This window comes from Diachasma alloeum, unplaced genomic scaffold (genome assembly GCF_001412515.2).
Source record: "Diachasma alloeum isolate Michigan unplaced genomic scaffold, Dall2.0 Dall_scaffold_00179, whole genome shotgun sequence".
NCBI lineage: Eukaryota > Metazoa > Arthropoda > Insecta > Hymenoptera > Braconidae > Diachasma > Diachasma alloeum.
The window spans coordinates 1,323,806-1,348,291 of NW_021680345.1; the positions used below are offsets into that span (position 1 = coordinate 1,323,806).

The 24,486-nt window shown below is 35.0% G+C and overlaps 2 protein-coding genes and 1 long non-coding RNA gene across 6 annotated transcripts; 2 read left to right on the forward strand and 1 right to left on the reverse strand.

Annotated features, from left to right (window-relative positions):
- The first annotated feature begins 411 nt into the window (after positions 1 to 411).
- Positions 412 to 7,930, forward strand: LOC107041019. 2 transcript variants are annotated; one of them, XM_015261384.1, is made up of 6 exons: positions 412 to 445; positions 859 to 1,318; positions 1,863 to 2,026; positions 3,659 to 4,062; positions 5,451 to 5,709; positions 6,253 to 7,930. In XM_015261384.1, the coding sequence occupies exons 2-6, from the start codon at positions 1,080 to 1,082 to the stop codon at positions 6,612 to 6,614; spliced, it is 1,428 nt and encodes a 475-aa protein (XP_015116870.1). In that variant the 5' UTR covers positions 412 to 445; positions 859 to 1,079; the 3' UTR covers positions 6,615 to 7,930. The 2 variants fall into 2 exon arrangements, with proteins under 2 accessions (XP_015116870.1, XP_015116861.1); XM_015261375.1 differs by having other exon boundaries at positions 424 to 1,318.
- Positions 7,931 to 8,218: 288 nt separating this feature from the next.
- Positions 8,219 to 9,587, reverse strand: LOC107041375. Its single transcript, XR_001461055.2, has 4 exons — positions 9,496 to 9,587; positions 9,021 to 9,156; positions 8,579 to 8,937; positions 8,219 to 8,354 (listed from the first exon to the last, which is right to left on the reverse strand). It is a non-coding gene; the product is annotated as an uncharacterized LOC107041375 (long non-coding RNA).
- A 2,697-nt stretch (positions 9,588 to 12,284) lies between these two features.
- LOC107040823 (ras association domain-containing protein 4) lies at positions 12,285 to 20,412 on the forward strand. 3 transcript variants are annotated; one of them, XM_015261097.1, is made up of 8 exons: positions 12,285 to 12,401; positions 12,481 to 12,536; positions 12,731 to 12,747; positions 12,817 to 12,911; positions 14,504 to 14,634; positions 15,979 to 17,135; positions 17,841 to 18,060; positions 18,931 to 20,412. In XM_015261097.1, the coding sequence occupies exons 2-8, from the start codon at positions 12,514 to 12,516 to the stop codon at positions 18,989 to 18,991; spliced, it is 1,704 nt and encodes a 567-aa protein (XP_015116583.1). In that variant the 5' UTR covers positions 12,285 to 12,401; positions 12,481 to 12,513; the 3' UTR covers positions 18,992 to 20,412. The 3 variants fall into 3 exon arrangements, with proteins under 3 accessions (XP_015116583.1, XP_015116571.1, XP_015116578.1); XM_015261085.1 differs by lacking the exon at positions 12,731 to 12,747; XM_015261092.2 differs by lacking the exon at positions 12,731 to 12,747 and having other exon boundaries at positions 12,286 to 12,355.
- The last annotated feature ends 4,074 nt before the right edge of the window (positions 20,413 to 24,486 follow it).

The window sequence follows — 24,486 nt, forward strand, 5'->3', positions numbered from 1 at the left end:
GATCGTACATGACGGTGGTTGAGAGGGAGGAAAAGGGCAAATACGCAACACTATTCCCTTTCTTGAAAGATTGTCGCCCCGACAACACCGCGCCTGTTAAAGGCAATGAAATATTCATTAATTTGTTAATCCCTCAAAGACGGGGTCCATATACGTATATGAACTCAAGCAAAAACGCATGATTCTGTTCAAAACATTTTTTCTTTTTTTTATCTCTCATTATTTGTTGTCTATCTATCAACACTTCTATTACGTATTGCGCGAGAATATGCAGAGGGCCCCAATAGTTTTGCAATACTTCTGCGCAACGTACGTTTAAATCTACTGCACATCGCGCGTGTTTGATTGAGTTGCGCACGCCGAAAAGGGGCGGGTCTCGGAGCCATAGACATATAATACGACGCCTATGCTCGGAGCCTCATGTTATTGTTGAGCGTCATTTGAGGTTAAAAAACTTCAGGATTTTTTTACGTCGCAATTATCCATCCAAGATCATTGTTTTTTAGTGCAAATTTGTAGAGGAATTCTCTCTCTACAAGTTGATATTTTTTTCTCGTCGATTGAATGAGTTAAACAGTTAAACAGTTAAAGTTCTTGGCGTTACGCCACATAAAGTTGAGTTTTTAATTAATTTGAATACCTTCTGGTTGAAACTATGTTTAAACATTTTGATGTGTTGTTCAGGATATTTTTACGGATCGATTGGTATTTTTTCATTGCCAGCTGAATTTTCTAGACCATACCATACTTTTATCAGCCAGATTGGACTAATAATATTACATCTAGTGAAAGAGGACCCACTTGAAGTCATCCCCACTTAGATTCTTATCCCCCACTCTTAAAAACCCTCGTGCACAGGTACGGGAATATGCTTCCAGAAGACACCCGACGCTCAGAACAGCTCAGAATAGAAAGAGCGACACGACCAGCGCAGTAAGAATCATAACAAATCATGTGAATTGAAGGACGCGGTCGCTCCCTGAGTTCCGCGAAAAATTCAAGTTTATTCGTGAGCATTCTGAATAACGAAAACGCAATAAAAATTCAAGTCGATTCATTATTAATTTCTCCAGGCAAGAATGCCTCCTGTGAAAGTGATTGTCCAGGGATTTCCCAGTTATTTACGTTACAAGGAAATATCGCAAAGGAAGAAAGTAAAAGAGAAGAAGGAATTGGAATATTTATTCAGAAGATATGGGAAGGTGAGATGTGTGTATTTGTGGCCAGAAACTCCTTATGAGGGCTGGAAGAAATGGCAAGGAATGGTGCCAGACAATTTTGCTCAACTGATTTTCAAACATGCTGACGATGCTGCCGAGTGAGTTTTCAGTTTTCTTTTGTTTATGACATTTGGGGGGAGATGAGCAGCCTAAGCAGAAAGCCAAGTATGAACTGCGTTTCATAATTTCGATTCGACGGTTTTTCTTGTGGCTCTGTTGGAATTCGCCTAGTGAATGCAAGAAAAAACGTTTCCTCAATCAAAAACTCTGTGTGTAAATGAATAACTTTGAAATGAAAAATAAAAAAATATTTTCATCGCATTGTCGGGGGAAACGGGCACTTCGAAAATTATGCGCAAATTGCGGTAATACTGTAGGGGGCGTTCCATATACTACTTCAATCAAATCGAATGAATTTTTTTTTCAACTACAAGAAAAATTGAATATGTTGTCGATTTATTCCATGCATGTGTGGTGACTGTGTCTCCACTATGCCCCTGTCTAGACAATGGGCCAATTCCCAAATCACTCCATCTCTCTCACACAGAAAATTAAAACCTAATCCTCAAAACTTCCCTACCATAAACAGTCCAACGCATTTATGGTTATTGCCATAATCCTCCGTGATCATCTTCTTTCTAGGGCTTGTGAAGCTGCTGATAATCATGAAATAACATTTGACGACTGTATATTGACCTTAACTCCGGTACCTAAATTGGTTGCACCAATTGACATGCTGGAAGATGATATTCTCATCAAGATATTTTCAATGCTCGATCCGCCAAATAAAATGACGATCGAAAGAGGTATAGTGTTGACAAAATAGATAGACGAAAATAAGAAATCTGGGATTTTCATTTCAATACTTTTTCTTGAGGGTGAACTTCACGGAAAAAAGGTAAAATAAAAAGCTAACGTGTTAGCTTCGTAGTAGAGGACTATTCCCCGAAAGTCAATCAATTCGGTTTCATGGACCTATAAAGACCAATAATTCCAAAACTATGGTAGATAATTCAATCAAACAAACGCAATTGAGAAGCTAAATAATGTCGCTGCAATTACACGTGACGTTTATAATTTTTTATATGTCAGAAGTTATTAAATTTCAGGGAAACCACGTTAGACTTGGCAATAGAAGGTCCTTAAGGAGGTGACATAATTTTTACTGTGATGAATTGTATAAAACGAAATAAAAAAAGAAGATCCATGTGAACGTAACAGCCACTAAAATGTCACATCAATTTTTGCCATTTCCCATTTTGTATTCTTTACGATTGAATATTTAATTTAAATTTTAAACCAAAGAGAATATAGTTCACCCATCGCATGAAATCCACTGCTAAAATTTCATAATAGGGAACTTGCACTTCTTTCTAATTACCCTATTCACACATTCCTCATAACATGGATAGCTAAACGGTGAAAATTATGGAGAAATATTGCCTAAATGTCTTATGATAATTAATTGAAAATCAGTCGTTTTCCAGGCCAATTTTTCGGTCATGACGTCACGAAGATGTTCAGGTGACGCTTCATTGGTCGAAAAAGAAAAGAGTAGGGAGTTGTCGTCTTCCATTGGCCGAGGCGCACCTCAAGATTGGTTACGTCGGCCCGAGCCATTCTGTGATTAGTCCAACACTCGACCGTCTGTGTGTCGTCATTAGCGATTTCAAGGCGTGTGAAATCTTCAACTTTTACCAATTAATTATTAATCAATGGGCAATATTTCGAACGCTTGTGAATAAAAATGTATTATTCAGAGCAGTGTCTATTCGCACACTCAACGGTAAATTTTACCGTGGATCCACGGTAGATTCTCACTCACATCTTGTCTGACATTTCTGTTATACTTTGGTTTTGAACTCTGGAAGTAGAAATCATTTTCACCGTTAAAATCACTTTCACTATATTTCGGCACCCACTCCTGCACTCGAACCCCATTAGACAAATATGAATATTATTGAGAAAACATTCACATAAAATGTGAAAAACGATTCATTTCATTTTTTATTTGCGTTAATCTAGACTGATTCGTATTCAACGGATTAATATTTTGAGAAAATTATTGACTAGTCTACTATCTGCATATCACTTATCAATTGATGCGATGTATCTAGTTTATTGTCTAGATTTAATTTGAGAAGTAAAAGTTGAGGGTCCACGATCTCCCATATATCCACGGTAGAAATTACCTTGAATCCGCGGGAAAACGTCCCGTATACAGTGTTACCAGATCGTGAGGTCATCCCATTTAAAATTGTACAGGTTTTGGCTATAAATCGCCAAAATCTGGCAACCCTCCCCGTATATCCACGGTCAAAGTTACCGTGAAGCGTGTGAATACACACTGCCATTATTCAGGTCCCAGACACGAGATTAGAAAATTGAAAAAAATCATGCAAGTTCTATTTCCAGCAATGTATGAATATTAATTTTAGTTTGTAGACGTTGGAGGAAACTTGCCCCGGAGAGTTGGCGTATGAAAGCACTCCATCTGGGGGGACGCGTGGCCCCGATTGAGTGTTGCTGCGACGATACATTAGAAGACTATCTGCAAAGATGCGGAGACTCTCTGAAATATATCGCGATTGACGTCACTTCCCACAAGTGTCTTGATTTGATTCGAAAATATTGTAACAGCCTTGAAACCATGAACTTGTGGATTTATTTGAAAAACCCCAAATCGAACACATTCTCGGAAATGTTCAAATCACTGCAGAACTTGAAAGCACTGGAAATACATTCTTATCCCGACTTACCTGGGTTCGACATCCTCCAACATTTGCCAGAATCGATGATCAAAATTCATTTGATCTACACCCATCGAAATCCTTATTACTTTGTAAGTTTAAAGTTAATTATCAATAGTAATGGAGTAGGGCAAAATGGACTATCTTCAATTGCCAATACAATTACAAAATTCTCGATTATTATTCTGGAAATGATTTTTCCTGCATTTTTCCATGTAGTCATCCTCCTCTACCGCGTATTTCTTTTTGATTTGTATTGCTTTCTTCCATTTTCCTAAAATTTGTTTAGGGACAGTGGGAAGTTCGTTAATCCATTCATATGAGCCATAAATCACACGATAATACATAAAACTATTATAAATGACAGATATTTGTTCCCTTCACGGTAAATGATTTCAAAAGGTTGATCATATTTTTTGATTACTCATTTGGTGAAAAACTTTTCTTCCTCGCATCATTGCAGAACTCGCCTTACTTTATACCCGTCAGAAATATTCTGTTCAGTCGAAATATAGTATTCAGTAAACATCTCAACTACGCCGCATTCACACTAGGATTGATAGGGGAGGCATAGAAATTCTCAACCCTACAGCCGATCTGTTAATGCAGAGCACCGATTCTTGATGAAAACAATTCAGCAGCAAAGCGATAAACCGGGTTAAGTCGATTTTGACTTTTGGTCAATTTTTGCTGAATATCTCGAAATCTAATAGAAATAGCAAAATTTTTCAAAAAAATTTTATGACTTTTTTTGTAGGGTCAATTGACAGTTATAAAAAAGGTCATGACAAAAATTGTTCTATCTCTTTTAGATTCCGAGATATTCGTCAAAAGCGAGCCAATATTCAAAATCGAGGCGAAACCCAAGAATGCAATCACATGAGTCAGAAAAGTGGTTTTCGGCCGAGTGACGAACATATGCAATTATCCTTCACAATGTCCGTAAACGGTGTTTGACGGCCACAAAGTTAGTTCTCTACGAGGTAAATAAGTGAGAATTAATGAATAAAAGTTTCTTGAATTACACCAAATTATTTGGACTCTCAACCCAGAATATCTAGACACTTAGACATTGGCATTGAAAAGGAACATTTTGCTCGCTCTTCCTTAACATAGAGATTCCGTCCCAACTCAGCTGCATGTTAAGATTGCCCTTGATGAATCACGTCTTAACATGGTGTGGAAAGTTTGTGTTTTCTGATCGTCCTTCACATAAAAACAGACATCAAAATACGTATTTTTACTCAGGAAGTACATGAAAGAACAAAGAAAATCGTTTCTTAGTCATCAAAATCCATTTTGAAAATGGGAGGTTTTGTCATGAGCGCCAGGCTACTCTTATTTCTATGATTTTTGAATGTGCGCTTGCCAATTGACGTTTATAAGGCACAAAAATCTAGGGAGGCTGAATTGGCATGGAATGTCCCATAAGTAAATTTCACATAATGCCATGAATTACCTTACTCCCCTGTCCAAATAGGATTTAACAAAGTTTAGAAAACTGAGAAGTCTCACCCTGAGGGGATTTTATCGTGGGCTACATCTGACGGGAATGGATCATAGACAAAATTTGATTCACTTGGATTTCAAGGACTCGACTATTGATAGCCACATGATATGGAAGATTCAGGATATGACGAGGCTAAGGACCTTGATCATTCCAGAGTTAAAGATCACTGACGAAATCCTCATTCGAATCCTCAGGAGAAACCCGAGACTGGAATGTCTGAACATTAGTGGTGAGATAATAACGAGTCTTGAAAATTTTGATATTTATTTCATTCAGCAATGATGGAATAGTCAAGGGCGGAGGGAATATCAAGTACAGGATGTTTATTTTGAAAAATAATGGAAAATCAAGAATACGCAGCATATGAGTTATCAAGCAAGGCTACATACTATCAATTTTTCGTTATTTTTTTAAATAAAAAGATAACTATCTAATATTTCTTATCCAATTTCGATATCCAGCAGTGGGAACGAATTTATGGATAACCTCAGTTGAGTTACATCAATTGAATATGCATTTTTTATGTATCTAGGGGCCAGTCGGGTAAAATTGAACTCTTTGATCCACTCTAATTCTTGATATCTTTGTTTTTGAACAGACATATTCGAATTTTGAGTCGATAGTAATTGTTCCCCTTCGCCCTTCCTTTTCCTAGTATTATTTACATTATTATGATTTACTTCTGCCATCCATCGATTTAGTTCTCGATTTCGAAGATTCAATTGAGTTATATCTATCCTTTACGACTAAATTCTGTGAATTCATTTTTCAGCCATCCCTACCTTGACAGATCGCTCAGTTCGAGAGGCATTGTGGCTTCCAAATCTTAAAGTACTTAAGATTAGGAACCTGAATGTGACTCTGGAAATCTACGACTTCATGCTGTCATTGAAACGACTTCACTGTGAAGGGTGTCAGAGAATACAAAACGAGACATTGGGTCAGCTTCTGAAACTAGCACCAAATTTGGAGTATTTGGATATAAAAAACACTTCGATTACATCAGAATTTCTGAGAATTGCTGAGTCAGCACTGAGGAGACGCCGAAACAGTGTCCCTCTCAAGATCTCAAGTGATTTTTCTGAGATATCAAAGAGTTCATACTCTTCTCGTTTATTGCTCGTTAATTGCTGAAGCAAGATATTCACGCGAAGATATTTCCATTTTAGCTAATCAAAACTATATACGCTGGGTGGGACACAGTTTTCAGGGGTGGATTTCCCATTTAAATCTTACTCCGGGTTCGGGAGCGATTTTTAAGGCTGGCTAGAATTGAAGAATTTTCGTAAAACTGAAACAGATGGCAACAGGGGGCATCCACTCCATTGGCCAAAGACATTGAATAAAGACGATCAGATGAATGCTATCCTTGTCTGATCCATTGAGAATTGCTTGGTCACGTGACGCCATTCGGTCATGAATTGGCCGAAAAACGCCTTAAGGTATATCCCAAGACAATAGAACCCAAAAGTTAGTCCCTATGGATTTTCAAAAAAAATTCGAAATAACTTAATTTATTGCATTCTCATAATTTATTGAGTTTTTTGATCCCCATATGGTGTTGATGCGGGCAACAATAACTGTTTGAATCAAATAAGAAATTATTTGTTACTTAATTTTTTGAATCAAATAATGCTTGCTCGTGTTTATAATGCCAACATTCCCCGGTTTCATATCTCTCGGCAGAAATACGAGCAATCCAAAACACTCATGTTATTTCATGTGTCTTTCGATTAAAGTTATACCTATCATTTTATTTCATGCGTTTCGACATATTCATCGTCGACGATTTCGATAACTATTGTAATATATTACGATTAGACGGGTTGACTAATCAGAAGATCAAACGTTCTTAAGGTCGAATGATCTCTGAGGTTCAGAGGAGGGTAAGGATTGAAGTGCGAGAGTCAAATGTCGCGCTGATAAAAAATTTTGGATGAAATTTTCAATACACTTCTTGGAAAATCTTATCGCATTGTAACTCCACTGAAATAGCAAAGAATTTCTTCGATGAAAATTCAAAATGTTATGTAAATATTAATGGAAACTGTAAATTTGAGTTCAATTATTCCATGAAAAATCGATAGAAATCAGGATAATTTAGGTAAATATAACACTGGGGACGCTTGACCCTTGCCAGGTGTGATCCTTGCAACATTTGATTCTCGAAATGTATCACCATGACGAAGTTTGTCCTTCACGGGCTCAAACTTCGCTAGCCCTCCAGTAGTTGCGCTATGGTCTAAACGCCGCCGTTTTTGTTATTTTCATAATATCTCTAGAAATGTGATGAATTACGCTCTGCATATTTACGAGTTCCTCAAATGATGTGTCCTGATGAGATTAAACCCGGTAGGGTTACCCTGCACTGACAATTTTTTTCTCTGATCTGTCTTGGCTTATGACAAAGGGCAAGAATTGTACTTTTCATTGAAGAATAAATTATTCAATTTCACCAACAATTCAATTTTCTCTTAAAGTCAGAAGTGTCCATTTTACCCCACCCTCTCCCATACTTTTTGAATCCATCAATAATAGTCTCAATTTTACAAAAATTTCTCTAATTTTTTATAAATAATTCTTTTTCAGAAATGTCTACATCTAATTTTCCGATTGTTGAAAAATAATTTCATAACATGTTTTAATTTATCATAACTCGGAGCAGAAAAAAATGTCATTTACAAAAAAATAATTGAAAAAAAAAATTTCATGCGGATGTCCCACAAAAATGTACATTTTATTTTATTTTTTATCTCTCTATTCGCAGGTTATAAAAAAGGTCATAACAAAAATTTTTCCATCCCATTAGATTCCGAGACATTCGTCAAAATGAGGTACAGCTCCCTTTTTAATGCGTTTTCTCTGCATCGATTCCTACAAATCATTAGATGCAAATAAGAATGAGGCAATTCAGGAAAACTCACGTATTTAACACATTCTTCATAATTCACTGTGTTCTATATCTTCCTCCCGTACACGCTGTGTGCGAACGATCAACTTCTTTGATATGTTGTACTTTTTTGTTGTACAGCGTGTATGAGAGAGAGACACAGAAGACACCCTAGACGATAAACCTCTTTTATATGAAAATAATGTACCTGTTGGACAATTGCTCCATTTTTATCCCGCATAATGCAAGATGACTGTATATCTGCATTGCTGAAATGATCCTCACAGAGCCGAAATGTTTTTTCATTAATCACCAAATCAGGATACGCCGTACGAATCGCTGTGAGCCACTGTTCTCGTATATTTTTATCACAAGGTAAAACGAAAATTGATGTATTTAGTCGTCGAGTACAATCCGGAATGAAGCAGCGCTTTGGCATTGTGAATGGAAATCCTCCAATTACTCTCCACTCATTTGAACCCTTATATAGAGGAATTCAATTGCCAGAAAGGTCTATTCTAGAACTTTCGTATTCAAAAGTGATTTTCCACAAAAGTTATGGAATACCTGTAAACATGTAGAATTTACTGGATTAATTCAAACTCGATCATACGTGTTTGGTGGATGATATTAATTGAAATTATTCTTACCTCAGTTAATTTCATTTTCCTCAACTTCTAAAGATGTGAACTTGTCGAAATTCAATTCTCAACTGATCTTCACTCGCTCCAATTGTCCTTTATATAGAGGAATTTTCCAGAAACTCGATGAATTTTTTCAGAATTTCTAGAAAATCCCGGAATTCCATTGAATTTTCTAGAAAGTACTTGAAATCTCGAGTGTTCTAGAAACTATTTGAATTTTCTCAAATTTTTCAGAAACTCCCTCAATTCCCTTGAAATTTTTAGAAATTCCTTGAATGTTTTCGGAATTTCAAGAAACTTCTCGTATAACCTCGAAATGTCTAGAATTTTCTAGAATTCCACTAGATGGCACTGCATCTAAGGACCGTTTCACAAAAGGCCCCCCATAATAAAACCACAAACGTATCCACGTCAAAAATTCTAATTAATTCTACATTAATTGCTAGTTTAATGGAATCACTGAAAACTATTCAGTACTTACCTGAGGAATACTTGAATTCACTGAAGCACAGCACTAACTGTTCCAAGTGTTCACTTCTCGCGATATTAATGGTTCCACTGCAGACTTAGTCAATAGACCTTACCATCTGGGTAGAAGTTGAATTCCAAGTTTTTTCTTCGTCAAACGACTATTTAGCAAAACCCAAATTCCTACACTATAGATACCAATATTATTGATGATGTAAGAATTTGAGTTTTGCTAAATAGTCGTCTGACTATTTAGAAAAATAATAATATAACTTATCTTAGCAAAATACAACTTAACCAGAATACTTAATCGGCAACTTATCATCAATTAAATTATAGTTCACTTGTGATCGAATAGATGGCGTTGAACATAACTGTTTTCTGAAATCACCTCCTGGCTTGAGACCATAAACGTGTCCACGTCAAAAATCTCTCGTGATATTAAGCGAAAGCAGTTTTACGGATTGATGAGACACATATGTGCCACAATTATTTGTATTATTCCTGAATAATGAGGTTCTATTGATTGAAAAATTATGTTTGTATTAAATACAGATAGAACTAATAAAAATTATTTATTGACAAAATTCATGATTCTTCCCGTACCTTCTAAGAAATAAAATCATTAACTCCCTAATATAACATTTGACTCGAAATAAGCAATTGTATTTCAGTCCATTGACGTAAATTTATACAAATTATCACCATAAATTTAATTACTTGGACTGTTTGAATTCCATCGCGTTAATTGCCTGTAGATCCTTTTCTCTGTTGAACTCATCGATGAATCGCTCTATTTCCTCCCTCGAGGGTTTCTCATGTACAGGGATGCAAGTTGCTCTCACATCCCCCACAAAGGAACCAAAATTCTCCGGCTGATTAAACCAGTGAAATATAGCCACGGGAAAGCCAATGTAAATGACCATCTTTGCCGCCTCTAGATGCCAGCCGCCCATTTTTTTATTCTCACAGCTGAATGAAATATGATTGAAATTACTAATAGAAATTGAAATTTTCAGCAGTAAAACTACAAGTGCTCCAAAATTATCGTTTACTTTCCGATAAAACTTCGTTCCATAGGAGAGGACATGTTAATTTTTTTAGAAATATTCGAAGCATTCAATGTTCCCATTCATCTCCATTGCTTTTAAATATACAAAATGATTTCGAGATGTTGGAAAAGCTGAAAACAACATTTATCTGGGGGAGAGTGGGGCAAAATGCAAGAGCCGAAAAACGACTATTTGACGCAATTCAAGCAAAGAAAATTTTAGTTATTAACTTTTTTTTTATTTTTGGGAGTACTGATGGAAATAATAATTTTCTACACGGCTTATAATTCAATTGATTAGATTAGGCCGATTACACTTTGCGTTTTTCATTCAACTGAAATTGACAACGCCATTGTCAATGGTCATTTGTTTTACCGACTGAACAAAAAATCGAGAAACAGCCAAACTGAGCTTACTGGCTCAGTAAGTGGTGCAAGAAAAACGCCATTAATAATCTCTCAACCACGGAGAAAGAAAAACTATAATTGGCACAAAAATTCTTGACATTTTATTGTCAACTCTTGGTGACAATTTCAGATTTAAAAAAATTGCTTTTTGAGTAATTAACGATTAAAAAAAAATATTTCCTCGTATAAACCCGGTCAAACTGAAGATAATGTTTTGTATGACATGTCATTTTGAAAGGTTTTTCATGTTCTTTGAGGGCACCAAAGGGCGGTTTGATAGCTTGAAACCCCATAGAGATATTGGAGTTAATTTGGAAAAAAATTGGGAAAAACTAGCAAACTTGAAAAAATCATAACTCCCTCAATTATCCATATTTGTAAATTGTTCTTTTTTCAAAAATTTTGTCTAATGGCCATCTTTTCATAAAAATTGTGAGGACAATCCCCAACGTCGACTTTTTTATCCTGCTTATTTAGCCTGGAACTGCTTATAAATAAATCGTTGAAATAAATTCATGTGTAGAGTGAATTTATTCCAGTCAATTTTAGGAATTCGTCGTACAGTACTTCATTCAGCCATTCAGTCGTGAATATTGACTTAATAATTAGTACTATTATTGGCAAAAAGTGATGAAAACATCGATACACTTCATGTTTGCTAAATTACCCTTGATGAACTTTCATTCAAAATGGATCGGCAGATCGTTTTGATTTATTCCGATACTTGACTGAGGATTTTCTGAACTGGGCTTGATGCAACCAGCCCTAAACCTATTAGTTTAGAATGCTTAAATAGGGGAGGGTGGGGTAAAACGGACACTTTTGACTTTTTTTTAAATATTAATGAAGGGTTAAAATGTTGATGAAATTTAATCATTTTTTTTCAGTACAAAGAACAATTCTTTCCCTTTGTGACGAGCCTAAACTGAGCTCAATTCATAAATTTGTTTCTGAGTTATAAATTATTTGTAAAAAGTCTCAAGTGTCCATTTTACCCCACCCTCCCCTAAATAGATTAACCATTTGAAAGACATTTTCCATCAGTCTCCCCGCAAATAGCCGCCAGCTCCGTTTAAAATCCTAGGTTAAGTCTCGATTTTTGCAGAGAGAGAGATCACAAAAAAATCTTACCAATAACTAATAATCCCAAACGAATAATTCTCCGCTCCTCAATCTGTCACACAACTTATCGCGTGCTGTTAATCCTTTCTTATCAAATATTGCCGCATAAATGTTACACCGAAATTATTAAAGGGCTCTGGCAGAGATAAACAGCGACTGTGGCTCCGCCATTGGGTCGCCCCCAAAATCAATTCACCATTGCAGTGCATCCTGGGGTTTTAAAGTGTTTTGGAGCATAAAAAGTAGTGGAGTCGACCTCTACGTATTCTTTATCATTCAATGAACAATTCTAGTGAGTAGTGGGATCCAGTGACACTGTGTGATTTCACAAAGACTGAGTATTATTTTTGTAAACAAATAAAATGTTTACACCTCGAAAATTGACGTAGGAATCACTGATTGAGAGATTAATTCTAGAATACGTGGGATCATCATGTGGAAGTGTCATAAATGTGGAAAACCTGTCTACTTCGGTGAGTAATTGCTCCAACAAATCACTCGAGTTTATTCAATTGTTCATAAAGCAAACAATTGATTAAGATCTCGTAAATGTTGCTGAGACTGTGACAGTTGATTTTTATTTCTTGCAACATGTGATTGGTGGGTTGAGGGAGGGAGATGTGCAGGAGGTGATGATGATTTTCATACAGAAGATCGAGGATTTCAGGTCAATGTACCGTCAAGGTTATCTGCGCTCATGAATGCCCTTTTCATCTCGTGTGTGTTTAATCAAACAATGTCTCAATCTTTCAGCTGAAAGAAAACAGTCGCTGGGGTACGACTGGCATCCTGAGTGTCTCAGGTGCGAGGAGTGTGGGAAAAGGCTGAATCCTGGACAACATGCTGAGGTAATTGTTTAAACATTATTCTTTGTGTTTAAAGAATATTTTTGCATGTATTTGTGTGATAATGAATGATAAAACAGACGAGGGGATTTTTGTTTGGAGTCGAAAATTTACGTGTTGATTATTTCCCCAATGTTTGGGGAAAAGAGAGATTCAAGAGAATTCGTGAGAATTTATTTTGCAGCCCTTGAAAGTCCCCATTAAAAATTGTCATTTTTAGATGAAATCTTAATTGAAGAATATTTTATAAATATTTGATGGTATTATGAAGTTGGCTAGAATGTATGAAGAGAACTTTATTGTAGCCCTAGGGTAAACAGGTCAGGGTCTGGACGGGGGCTAGTATTTGGACGGTTTCAATTTCCATTGAATATTCCATTAATAGTAAAATGAAAATTGTACCGGTTATTTAACCTTTCAATAATATTAGCTGTGTATAATCATGCGACCCATTATTTTTTCTATTGATCGACATTTAATAAATAAATAAATATGCCACAGTCGACCAAAAATTAGGGAATTCGGCTGCATTCAACTATTTCTTAATTTAATTATGCTTTGTTTTGTTATTTCCACTTCAAATAATATTTTGTGCTAATTAAAACATTCTCGAAAGCATGAAAGCCATGATATCCCCATTGATGTTATTCTTTTATTTTAGATCCTATCACGAAACTCGAATTTTCCTTAACCGTCCAGCAACTGGCCTGGACGGTTACCAACTCTTTACCAAAATGGTTTTTTCTTGATTTTTGTTGAACTTCATGACCCCAGAAATGTTCATAAAATAAAAAATTGGAAATAAGTTTTAGACGAAAATTCAGATAAAGATTATTTTCTAAATATCTTGTAGTATAATTGAAGAGACTTGAGAAAATTCTCACATAAAGCTTCCCACTCCAAGATATTTACAGAAACAGATGTGTAATTTGCAGGCGAAAATTCATGTGAAGAAAATTTTGTAAATATTTGACAGAATTACACGGTTGAATAGGATTTATAAATATATGTTCATTGTAGCCCTGATTATTCTCCGAAACGAAGGCCTCTCTATGAATTTCTCAACTCGTGTGATTCTATGACTATTTAAGAAGTAAAGATTTTTCAACAGCAAGTATTCTGCAATAATTTATATGAGGATTCTTCTATGAAGTTCCGGGGAAACTAATGTATCTCTCAAAATTCCATAAAAGAAGTGTATTCTCGTGAATTTTGTTCAGCTTCTTCACTTCAGAACAATTCACAAAATTAAAAATTTTGTGGTGAATTTTTTTCATAAAAATTTCATAAAAAGGCTCTTTCTATCAAGTTTTTTCATCTTCTCACTTCACAAATTGATTCAAAATAAAATTTGACGTGAGTTACCTAGAAAAAAAATTTCAATGCGCTTTAATTTGCAAATATCTTCGGATTGAAGACATTGAAAACGATTTATTAAGAGACCTTTTTTGTAGCCTTGTGAAATTTCTTATAAAAACGTCTGTAGATAAACTCACATAAATCTGTTCACCCCGAGGATTTCCACGAACTTCTCCACGGATAAGTTATCAACTCATCAAGTCGCTCGCTCTGATTCATTCCAAAATTTCTATTAGCATAAAGGAGTACCATATTGCCACGTACCGTGTTACGGAGCCCTCTTCGGACCACAACTATTTGGACATGGAACTAGAGTCGAATCTCACACGAGTTTCGGTAAGAAGGAACCACGATCAACACTTCCAAGGTGAAAACCAAATGGTTATATTTTCTGTTCTATTTCTGTACTGTGAATGCAAACAAAATGAAGCAAATTAACTTTTGATTGTGCATATATTCTGAAAATAACTTCCAAATGAGAAAGTCCAAAAGAAAAACGTGAGAACTAATAATTTTCTATGGCTCATAAAATTTTCGGCAAAAACCATCTCATGAGGCTCTTCTCTTTTTATTCAAGCTGGAAACCTCCTTTAGGTTTATTGAAACACCACTGAATGTTTTCAAACACTTTCTTAAAACAATTCATTAGCGAAATAGTTCCACATTTAGATTCTCGTAACGTCATTACAAAATAATAGAACTTCATCAATTAGTTTGTTGTTATTTTATTTATTGAAGACCCAACAGCCGAAACCAAGCAGGGGGTCAAATCATTATATAATACTTATATAGAAACAAATAAATTTACACATGTAGACAACAAAAATATGAGATGACGGATTGCATCCTTAACGAATAACAGTCTAGATTCAAATAAATGAAACAGAGCTCTTAGCTCGTTCTTTTAGATTTCACAAACTTGTGTGCCTTCAATTGTATATTATATCTTTGTGAGGATTTCATGGAATCATACTGGCTTAAGCGGTTGTCAGCACTTTCAGGATGATTAAGAATATCCAAGTACTTTAGCTATTTTTTTCCAGTGAAATGCTTTTCTACTTTTTTAGTCGAACATCAGAGCTTTCATTTGAGCCCCATTTGACCCTAAATTTCCAGGCATTTTACAATGATTTTATTACTTAAACTTTGCAAGTTTGAATTTGAATCTCGGTATTGAACCGTTAGAGAACATTTTAAAAATCTGAAAAAGAATTAGAAAGTAACTTTTGGAGGAAGATCGATGAAATAATATTCAAAATTTTACCAAAAATAGATTTCATGTCTAAAAAAAGGTTTCCGAAAGTTTAAGGAATTTCAATTGTTTATTTATAAACAGCGAATGCTTAACAAAATAATAATTCTGTGTAAAATATAACTTTAATTACGCTGAATATTCATGTTTTTTTTCAATTTTTCTCACGCAATTTAATTGACAAATTTGATGATTGAAAATGGTTGAATCTATAGTGTAGTCTCTATCAAACTATAAAAGATACTTGCATATCCTTAATTGAATAAAAAAAAAATTCTTAATGATTCTGTTTCCAAAGGAGTGCTCATCACGAGTTCCTTCATTTTTCTGATCACCTACACATGCCAAATATAAACACGCAACATTGTAAAAAAATGAGATAATAATATACAGAAGAAATTAAAAAAATAAAATGAATAAATGAAAATAACCAAAACATTTCCATATTTTCCTGTTCAGATCGCATTTGGAGAATAAACTGAAGCTCTTCAACCAGTATTACGAAGGCAAAAGCGGTGGAATCCGCAGTCGTGAGGTGAACGGCCGTCTAATCCTCGAAGGAGCCTTGCGAATCTACTGGGGCGTGCGTGGAGTGATCCACCTGAAGGAGGACGACGATCAGCGTACAGTGGTAACCGCGAGAAACCGAAACTCCTGTAGAAAGAGTGTCTCCGAAGAGTCCTCAGACGAGGACGAGAAGCTCGAGAATCCCCCAAAGGACTTGTCCCCAACCGAGAGTCAACTCGAGAGCGAGCCAAACTCTCTCCCCACGTCTCCGGATCACCTGAAGAGTCTGACTCTTCCGATGAAGCTAGACGTGAAGAACATGGAGCTGGACGAGTTGGATGAGCTCCTCCAGGTCGAGAGGAAGGTGGAGGATGGGGACAAATTGTATCAGACTATGCCAGAGAATCTTCCATCGTTGAGTTCACATTCCAGTACAGATACCCCACCATTGTCCAAACAATCGAGTGTTGATAGTAGTGACAAGGGGACTGCCAGTCCCCAGAAGAACGAGACCAGCATGAGCAACACTCCAACGCACAGCATCGACTCTTCCTCTGGGACAGACACCCCCAACTTCCAGGGAACTCCCAACAGAAATGGAACGTTGAGGAGAGTTGAGTACTTCGACAGTCTCGAGAAGAGCGCCAGCAACAATCGATCTATCAGTAACGACGACAGCTGGATCGAAAAAGGTCTGAATAGGTCGATGTCAGGGCCTGATTGCCTCCAGAGGAACCGAGGGGACAGTGACACCGAGTCCGAGTCCAACTCTCTGCAGTTCAGGGAGGATGACAACATGACGATGTCCACTGATAGTGGACTGGAGCTCGATGGGGTAGTCCTGAGAAGGAAACAGGGGTCCACTGCCATCAGAAGGCGTCCTGGGGGCAGGAGGCAGTCCAGAGGGAGGCTGAGACGCAGGTGCTCCATCAATGGGCACTTTTATAATCGGGAGACGAGCTTTTTCACTCCTCCTCATGGCTCCCAGATGTCTGTTTGGGTTACTAGCCTCGTTAGCACTCAGGAGGTTATCAATCTGATGCTCGATAAGTATAAGGTCGATGCCAAACCTGCTAACTTTGCGCTGTTTGTCGTCAGGGATAATGGAGGTAGTTTATTGTTGATTCTTATATATATTTTTTTTATTTACTTTTGGGATTGTTGGATTTATTGCATTTAGAGATTATTGAAATTAATTCGTTGGAGTGATGGTGAAGATTAGTGAAGAGTAGTTTGACTTCGAGAACAGTTTCTTAGAGACATCTGTACATATGAAGATCTTTTTGTAGCCCTCACCTCAATGGACTTGATCACTTAGAGAGAGAGCATTTACATTTATTGATATCATTATCTTCATCTGTTAGGAAAAAAATTATGTTTAGGAGGGGAACATTGAATTCGATTCAGGAAGAAACAATCATCAAATTTCAAATTGCATAGAAAATTCTAGGAAATTTCGAATTTTTTAACAGCAAACAAACTTTCGTACAAACTTTGGAGTTGCGTAGTAACGTTTTTTCGAAGAGCCTTGGCTTGGGGAAAAGATTACATGTAGTGAACAAATTCTCAGCTTTGATGAATTCAAAAATTCGTATTGTGATGAATATTGAATTTTTACGGAAAAGCATTGAGATGGTACAGGAAAAAAGAGATTCTCCAGAAAATTTGTCAATTAAACTGAGTTTCGAATACACATATTCAAAAACAGCTCATTTCGACGATCAGTTGATTTATATATGTGATTTAAATACTTCGATATTGAATACTTTAATCCATTTTGGGTAATAACATTGTTTGGGTTTTTCATTCAACAGAGCAGAGGAGATTGAGAGAAGATGAGTATCCTCTGGAAGTCAGGGTCGTCCTGGGACCACACGAGAATGTAGCACGTCTCTTCCTAGTCGATAAGCTTTCAACTCCAGAGATCAGTTCTGATGTTGCCCAGTTTTTGAATCTTTCGTTACCTGAGTGCCATGGAATCCTGCAGAGATATCATTACGAGGAGGAGAGACAGATATTACTTCTGAAGGAGAAGTAAGCTCATCCATTTGTTGTCGATTATTGAATCATCATTTTAGTGGTTGGATTGTAACATATTATTGAGATATTCTGGAACATGAAAATCATTCAGGGGGTATTTTTGGAAAGGAACTTTATTTACTAGAAAAAGACTGCTCGATATTTTTCTGCACAGTTGCTCAATTCCGAGACAATTTTATGATTAATACAGATTTCATTTTTATGGATATCCAATCACTTGAGCCATTATTTTTCGGTGAAATTCTTTCCAGCATTTGGAGTTAAACATCAGAGCTTTCATTGAAGCTCTGTTTGACTCAACGTTACTGAACATTTTGTAACGTTATCTTGTTGTTTACACTTGAAGTCGTTAACAAAATGTGAACCTCCGAAAAGAAATAGAAAGTCTACTTTTCATGACAGATCTATCAATCATCAATTTTTCACCTGAAGAATTATGTTTCCGAAATTATCAAAAATTGTTCATTTGTTTACCACAAATTGATTCTATGCAAAAACAAAGTCGAAGTCAGAGGACGTTTGAATAATTTCCATTCTTTATTTGTGAGGAAAGAATGTTGAAAAAAGCTATTCTTCTGTAAAATATATTTTGAAGTCGTTGATTATCCAGGAATTTTTCCAAAATATTGTTTAATGACACATTTAATGATTAAAAACTTTGCATATTCTTAACGCTATTTATTGTTAATTGTTGAATTACTTGGCCATGTGGGCTGAATTCACTGAAAGAATGTCTTGTAAATAATTTTGTTGAACTCCTCATGCTTTCTTTAAACTTCCAAGCTTTGGACCTATTCCAAACACTATAAATATGATTTTTCACTTACCTATATAATTTTTTCATTAAAATTTCTTCTGTTCCAGGTATAAAGAAATGCGACGTCGGATAAAACAACGTATGGAAGACCTAAAAGTCCGATTATAGGCGAATAACCAATTAATTTCCTGTCGCAATATATCTATGCGATTTTTTACGACTAATTTTTTAAAAGGAAGTTATTAACATATTTGTTTAACGTTCCACCTATCAAATTATTTAAGATGATAAGGCTAACGCAATTTTTTTTGTTTCAACTTTTTTACTGTGAATTTTTACGAGTGCAATTTATGTTTAATGTCATGCGCTGGAAGAGAAATATTCCAAAGTGACGGCAGGCCACGTTTTTGTGTGATGGCAACGTGATAAGAACCACCAACATATCGGTTTTATTCTTTGAAAGAAAAAGGCTTCAGAACGACTAATTCACGTCGTTTGCTTGTAGTCCCCTGTTTAATGCTCGTTTTTACGCCCTAGAATCGAGTTTTTCCTTTCGAAATTCTAGGTAGCTTTTGATTGAAGGCCACTGAGCAAGTTATATCTTTGCTACAGCCAACTTCATAATCTTTTTAATTAACAAATTATTCTAGTTATATTATTAACTCGAGATCTGATGATTTACGATCTTTTTTATAGAGAAATTTTAGTCAGCTTTTATACAGTTTATTTTAGCCCGAGAATTTCAGACTGCTGTGAAACTAGCATTTTTTAAAATAATCCAATGGACATGAAATTGCATGAGATTATAATTCTGTCTTGAAGTGGGAAGACGTAAAGAGTTGACTTGTGTCATATCATAATCAAGAGAGATATGACATTCGACATCTCGATTACGTTTAACCATTTCAACTCAGAATTCCCTAGAACAATAACTGCTTTTACAAAACGAACAAATAGAAAAATAAAGATAAAAGGACTTATCGAGTATCGAAAAGAAATATTTTGAAAACCGACGTTGAGTCGACGGTGGAAGAGGAATAAATATCAAATAGTGATTTATCAATATATACAATACGAAAATAAACTTTAGGTCAAATGTGACAAGATTAATGCATTCGATATTAAGTTAATCCTATTACAATCAAACTGATCTAAAATCCATTGTTTCTCCTTCTCAATAATCTGTGAATAGAACTGTCAATAATAGAAATCCACGTTGTCTTCAAATAATTTTTTCAATTGAAGTTTTGCATGAAAACGTAATCATCTGAATAATTGAGAGGCTCTTGAAAATAATTTGAAGATTTTTCGAAATTGGCCACGACTTCTAGACTTTTCATGACTTCTAAAAAAAAATACGGTACTGATAGTTATTATTCAATTGTCACATACCCACCTTTTATTTCATAAATTATTTTATGCAAAATCCATTTCTCCAATTGTTTTCATCCATGACAGAATCGAGAACAGAAATTCTCAACGAATTATGAAAGAAAGAAAACTACCGATGAAGATAAATTGTATTATATGGCAATGTAATGCAGAGTTGTACAAGTCGAGTTATAGCCTGAATAAAAATACTGTTCTTTGTAAAATGAAATGACTTATTCTCAATGGGTTTCCTCCTCCCTGTTCCTCCCTAGAATCAACGTAAAATACCCCCGGAAAGAACAAACAACGAGTAAGATTGGACAGAATGTATTTATTTATTTCGTTTCTTGTTCGAATAAGTAGAGTTAAAGTGGATCAATGCAATGTTATGAGTTAGTATGAGTAGTTTAAACCATTCATACAAGTTGCTAGGAACGAGTAATGTATTTTTTTTACCCACAACACCGAAGGAGCTTCAGTCGCTCATTGCACGACACTGATATTTAAGTTAAACGTGTAATTTTTTTTTGTTAAATAATAATTTCATTTTAATTAATAACAACAATCATTTTCCCCTCCACGAGATTCCATGAGAAATGATCCAATCATGGAGAATCGTGGCACTGCGCAATCATCTTTACTTTTTGTTATCTATCTTTAACATTGCCGACAGGATTGCCAATGTCCAATTAATTTATCTCTCGCAAATTGACAATTTCACCCTAATCCTCTCAATTATCAATTTTTCAACCGAAAACTGAGTTCAATCCGTTTCCAACTGGATTTCCCTTCAATGAAAGGTAAAATTGTCGATTTATTCATTCATCTCGTTCGTGTTACACTTATTCATAGTTTTTATCATCTTTTTCATAATGGACGATACACTGGCAATGGCTCACGACGAATGCTGAGAACTCGGTTATCACAATCTGGCAGAATGGGCCTTACAAAAAATACAATACGTGTTCACAGCATTATCTGGTGCCAGTGTGCTTTCCAATATTCATTACCACGTACTTTATGGCATACAATTATTTTTCTTCTCCCTCTTTTTTTTTGTAAAATAAAACTAATTCGTTAATCAATAGTTCCTCCCACGTGTTAATTATTAGTATGATTAAATCAAAGGGTAATTAATAGTAAAATAGGCCTGTACCGAGAGTTAACCAGATTTGAGCTTTATTTCTTTAGCGTCGTTGTTTCATAGTGCGTTGCTCTTATTCATTTTACTCATTTTTTTGGGGTTTTCAGTTTTCTTTATTTCTTTGTGCAAGCGTTACTTAATCGATAGCATACGACATTGCAGTAGATGAAATTCAATAAGTGATGTTGGATTAATTTAATTAAGCCGTTCAAACGTTCGAGCAATATTGGACCATTAGTCGGTACTCTTTTATAATTGATAATTCTTTCTTTTCGTGTATTCATGCTCTTTATCATCACCTTGCGGATTTAACAACCATTCCGGTGATAATTGTAAATAATTCGAGTTTTGGCACTCTTTAAAAAATTCAACTATTTCGCATTTGTAATTGTTCAATTAGAAGGGATAAAAAATTCAGTTTGAACAGGCTTAATCTGTACATTTGACTAAAATCTCCACATAGTTTTTTGGTAGTTCGATAACTATCGAATTCATCCGCGAAATTAAATTATTCGCGATTTACAGCCTCTGATAATTCAGAGGGTAACTGTGCATTTTTTACTCTTCTTCTCTCACATTTGTGTTTTTTTTTTCATCTAAAATTCGATGTGCTCGTCCTCAACAATAACAATTGAATATGAATTAGAAAAATAACATTATATCGTAGACAACAATCGGTTACAGTGTATATATAGTGTAGCGGTATTAATATTTATATATAATTTTTTTTCTTGTTTCAATATTTACGCGACCATTGGCGCGAGGTGTTTCATCAGTGGATAGATAGCTTTGGGTTTAACTTGGTCGTTGAAGGATTGTGACGACAATCGGGATCGGATTTGAATAACATACGTGATCAATTGTATTGATTAATCGTTAATTATTATTTTACTTTCATCTAATCATCCTCAATGAAGTAATAGAAAAATTAATGAATAAAAACATCAGTTTCACCTCGCGTCATCGGCTATAATTGTGGACAGATTTGAGACGGTACGATAATTATCTTTCCCTCATGTCAGCTTCTCAACTTCATTTGTCTCAGTTTTCACGAATTCAAATAGTCATTCATCGTACATTATTACATTTATCAGCTAACACTTACTATGCAAAATCTAGTGTCACGGCTTTTACGGACAGACATTGATTCATATATGTTATTTATTCAATATATCTATTAAATATAATTTTATATATAATATTTATATTACAATTAGATTGCTCATTGTCAATTCATCAATTATCACATTTAGTACAAGTTGAAAAATATCTCTAACATCCATGTCAAATATTTTTGCGTTGCAAATTGAGCATTCTGTAATTTTTCATCTCTCTTTATCATTCTCTATCGTTCTTTTATCATTTTAAAATTACAAAATACTCTACATCCGCACTGCAATGACTTCGTCGTTTGGCGTTCACATATCAATACGATTAATATCTAAATAGGTACGATAAAAACGATCATAGTTACATGGCCACGAAAAAATCATTTAAATCACAGTGTGAATGTAATTATTCCCCTCCACATTTTTTTAATTCAATTAAGGGACTGGAAAATATTAGTAATTTAAACGAACCCGTCGTTTATTATATTCGTCCAATAAATTCATGTATTTGCACTTTCGGTTTCTTCTCATTTTGTAATGAAATTGGTCGCGTGAAACACAAGTGTGTGCGCTGAACAATAGGGAATTCGCATGATTTTTTCCTTTCATGTGAGGTTCATCACTTCAATGGGACATTTTCCGGCGATTTTGGAACCGAAAAATTAGTCTTAGAAGACTGTTTTTTCATAAATTTCCATAATTTATCTAGGCCATGCTCAATTTTGTTGCAGTCCTGGGCTATTCGTCTGCTATGAAAAATATATGAAGAAGGGAATTGGAAAAAAGCTATGTGCAAGCTCCCCATTGTTACTGATTGATGATAAATATTAAAGATTATTAATAAAACAACTCCGAGTTCACCAGCTCGGCAAACAATCCAAAAATAATACAAAAATTTAAAAACTTATATCTTACAATCACACTGTGCGAAAAATACATTCAAGTTTCTACACAGACAGATTACTCAATTGTTTTTTTCGATTTTTTTCTGAAATTGTTTAGCTACACTCGTTAGAATAGACACCAAGGACACCGAGACTTGAGGAAAATTGAAAAAGGAGAAAATTTTCATGAGATTCTCATTAAATATATTCTTCCTACAATTTTTTAATCGGGATTAGTTTAAAATCTACTAGTGATAGTACTACAATAGGTACTAGACGTTCGTAATCTAAGTAATGTCGTTCCGTGTATGGGCGGACCGACGGACACCGAGGATTGAGCAAACTGTTATTGCACGGAACGTTTTTTTTTCTTATTTCTCGGACTACTTTGCTGTTGTCAACAATTTTCCTTAAAACTTCTCATTTTTCTTAGGGACATGGCGAATTTTTCTTTTTCACTCACTAAATTAATAAATCTATTCCTAAATCAAAAACAACAAATAAACTATGGAAGCTTATTAATGCAATTGGGATAAATAATTTAATATAATTATAGTTTATTTCTTCATTTTTTTTATCGAGGTAATGTATCGTTAATTTGTACGCGATTTGTGTGTGTAGAATATAGCCGATTTATTTTCGTTTATTCATTTTATTCAAAAATATAATGATTCGCACGGTCCCTTATTGAATCGAGCATTTTAATCACGAGAGATCTCCCTTCGTTTTTTTCCTATTTTCTTTCATTCGACAATTTCATCAGATGAAACATTTGTCACCATCATTAACTACTTAAATACACTTAGCATAATTGGCTATATCCTCGGAACATCGAATAAACCAGTTAAAAACATTGTATATGTCCTATCTACCTATACACAATACGTAGATATAATGTTTTATATTTTTTTTCTTGTATATCGTAACCATACTATAATATTTAAATTACATAAATTACGATTAATGGTAAATAAATTAATAGTTAATAATTTTTGTTGTTTTTCATAGTTTTCTTACACGTATATCACATCTGATCGTTCAGTCAATATAGGAAGACCCTTGCCTCCGCCACTCGCGACCTGCTTACATTAAACTCCCTATTAATCGTTTCTTCCTTTTTACTAATTTTGAGTGTTTCATTTTTTTTTCTTCGAT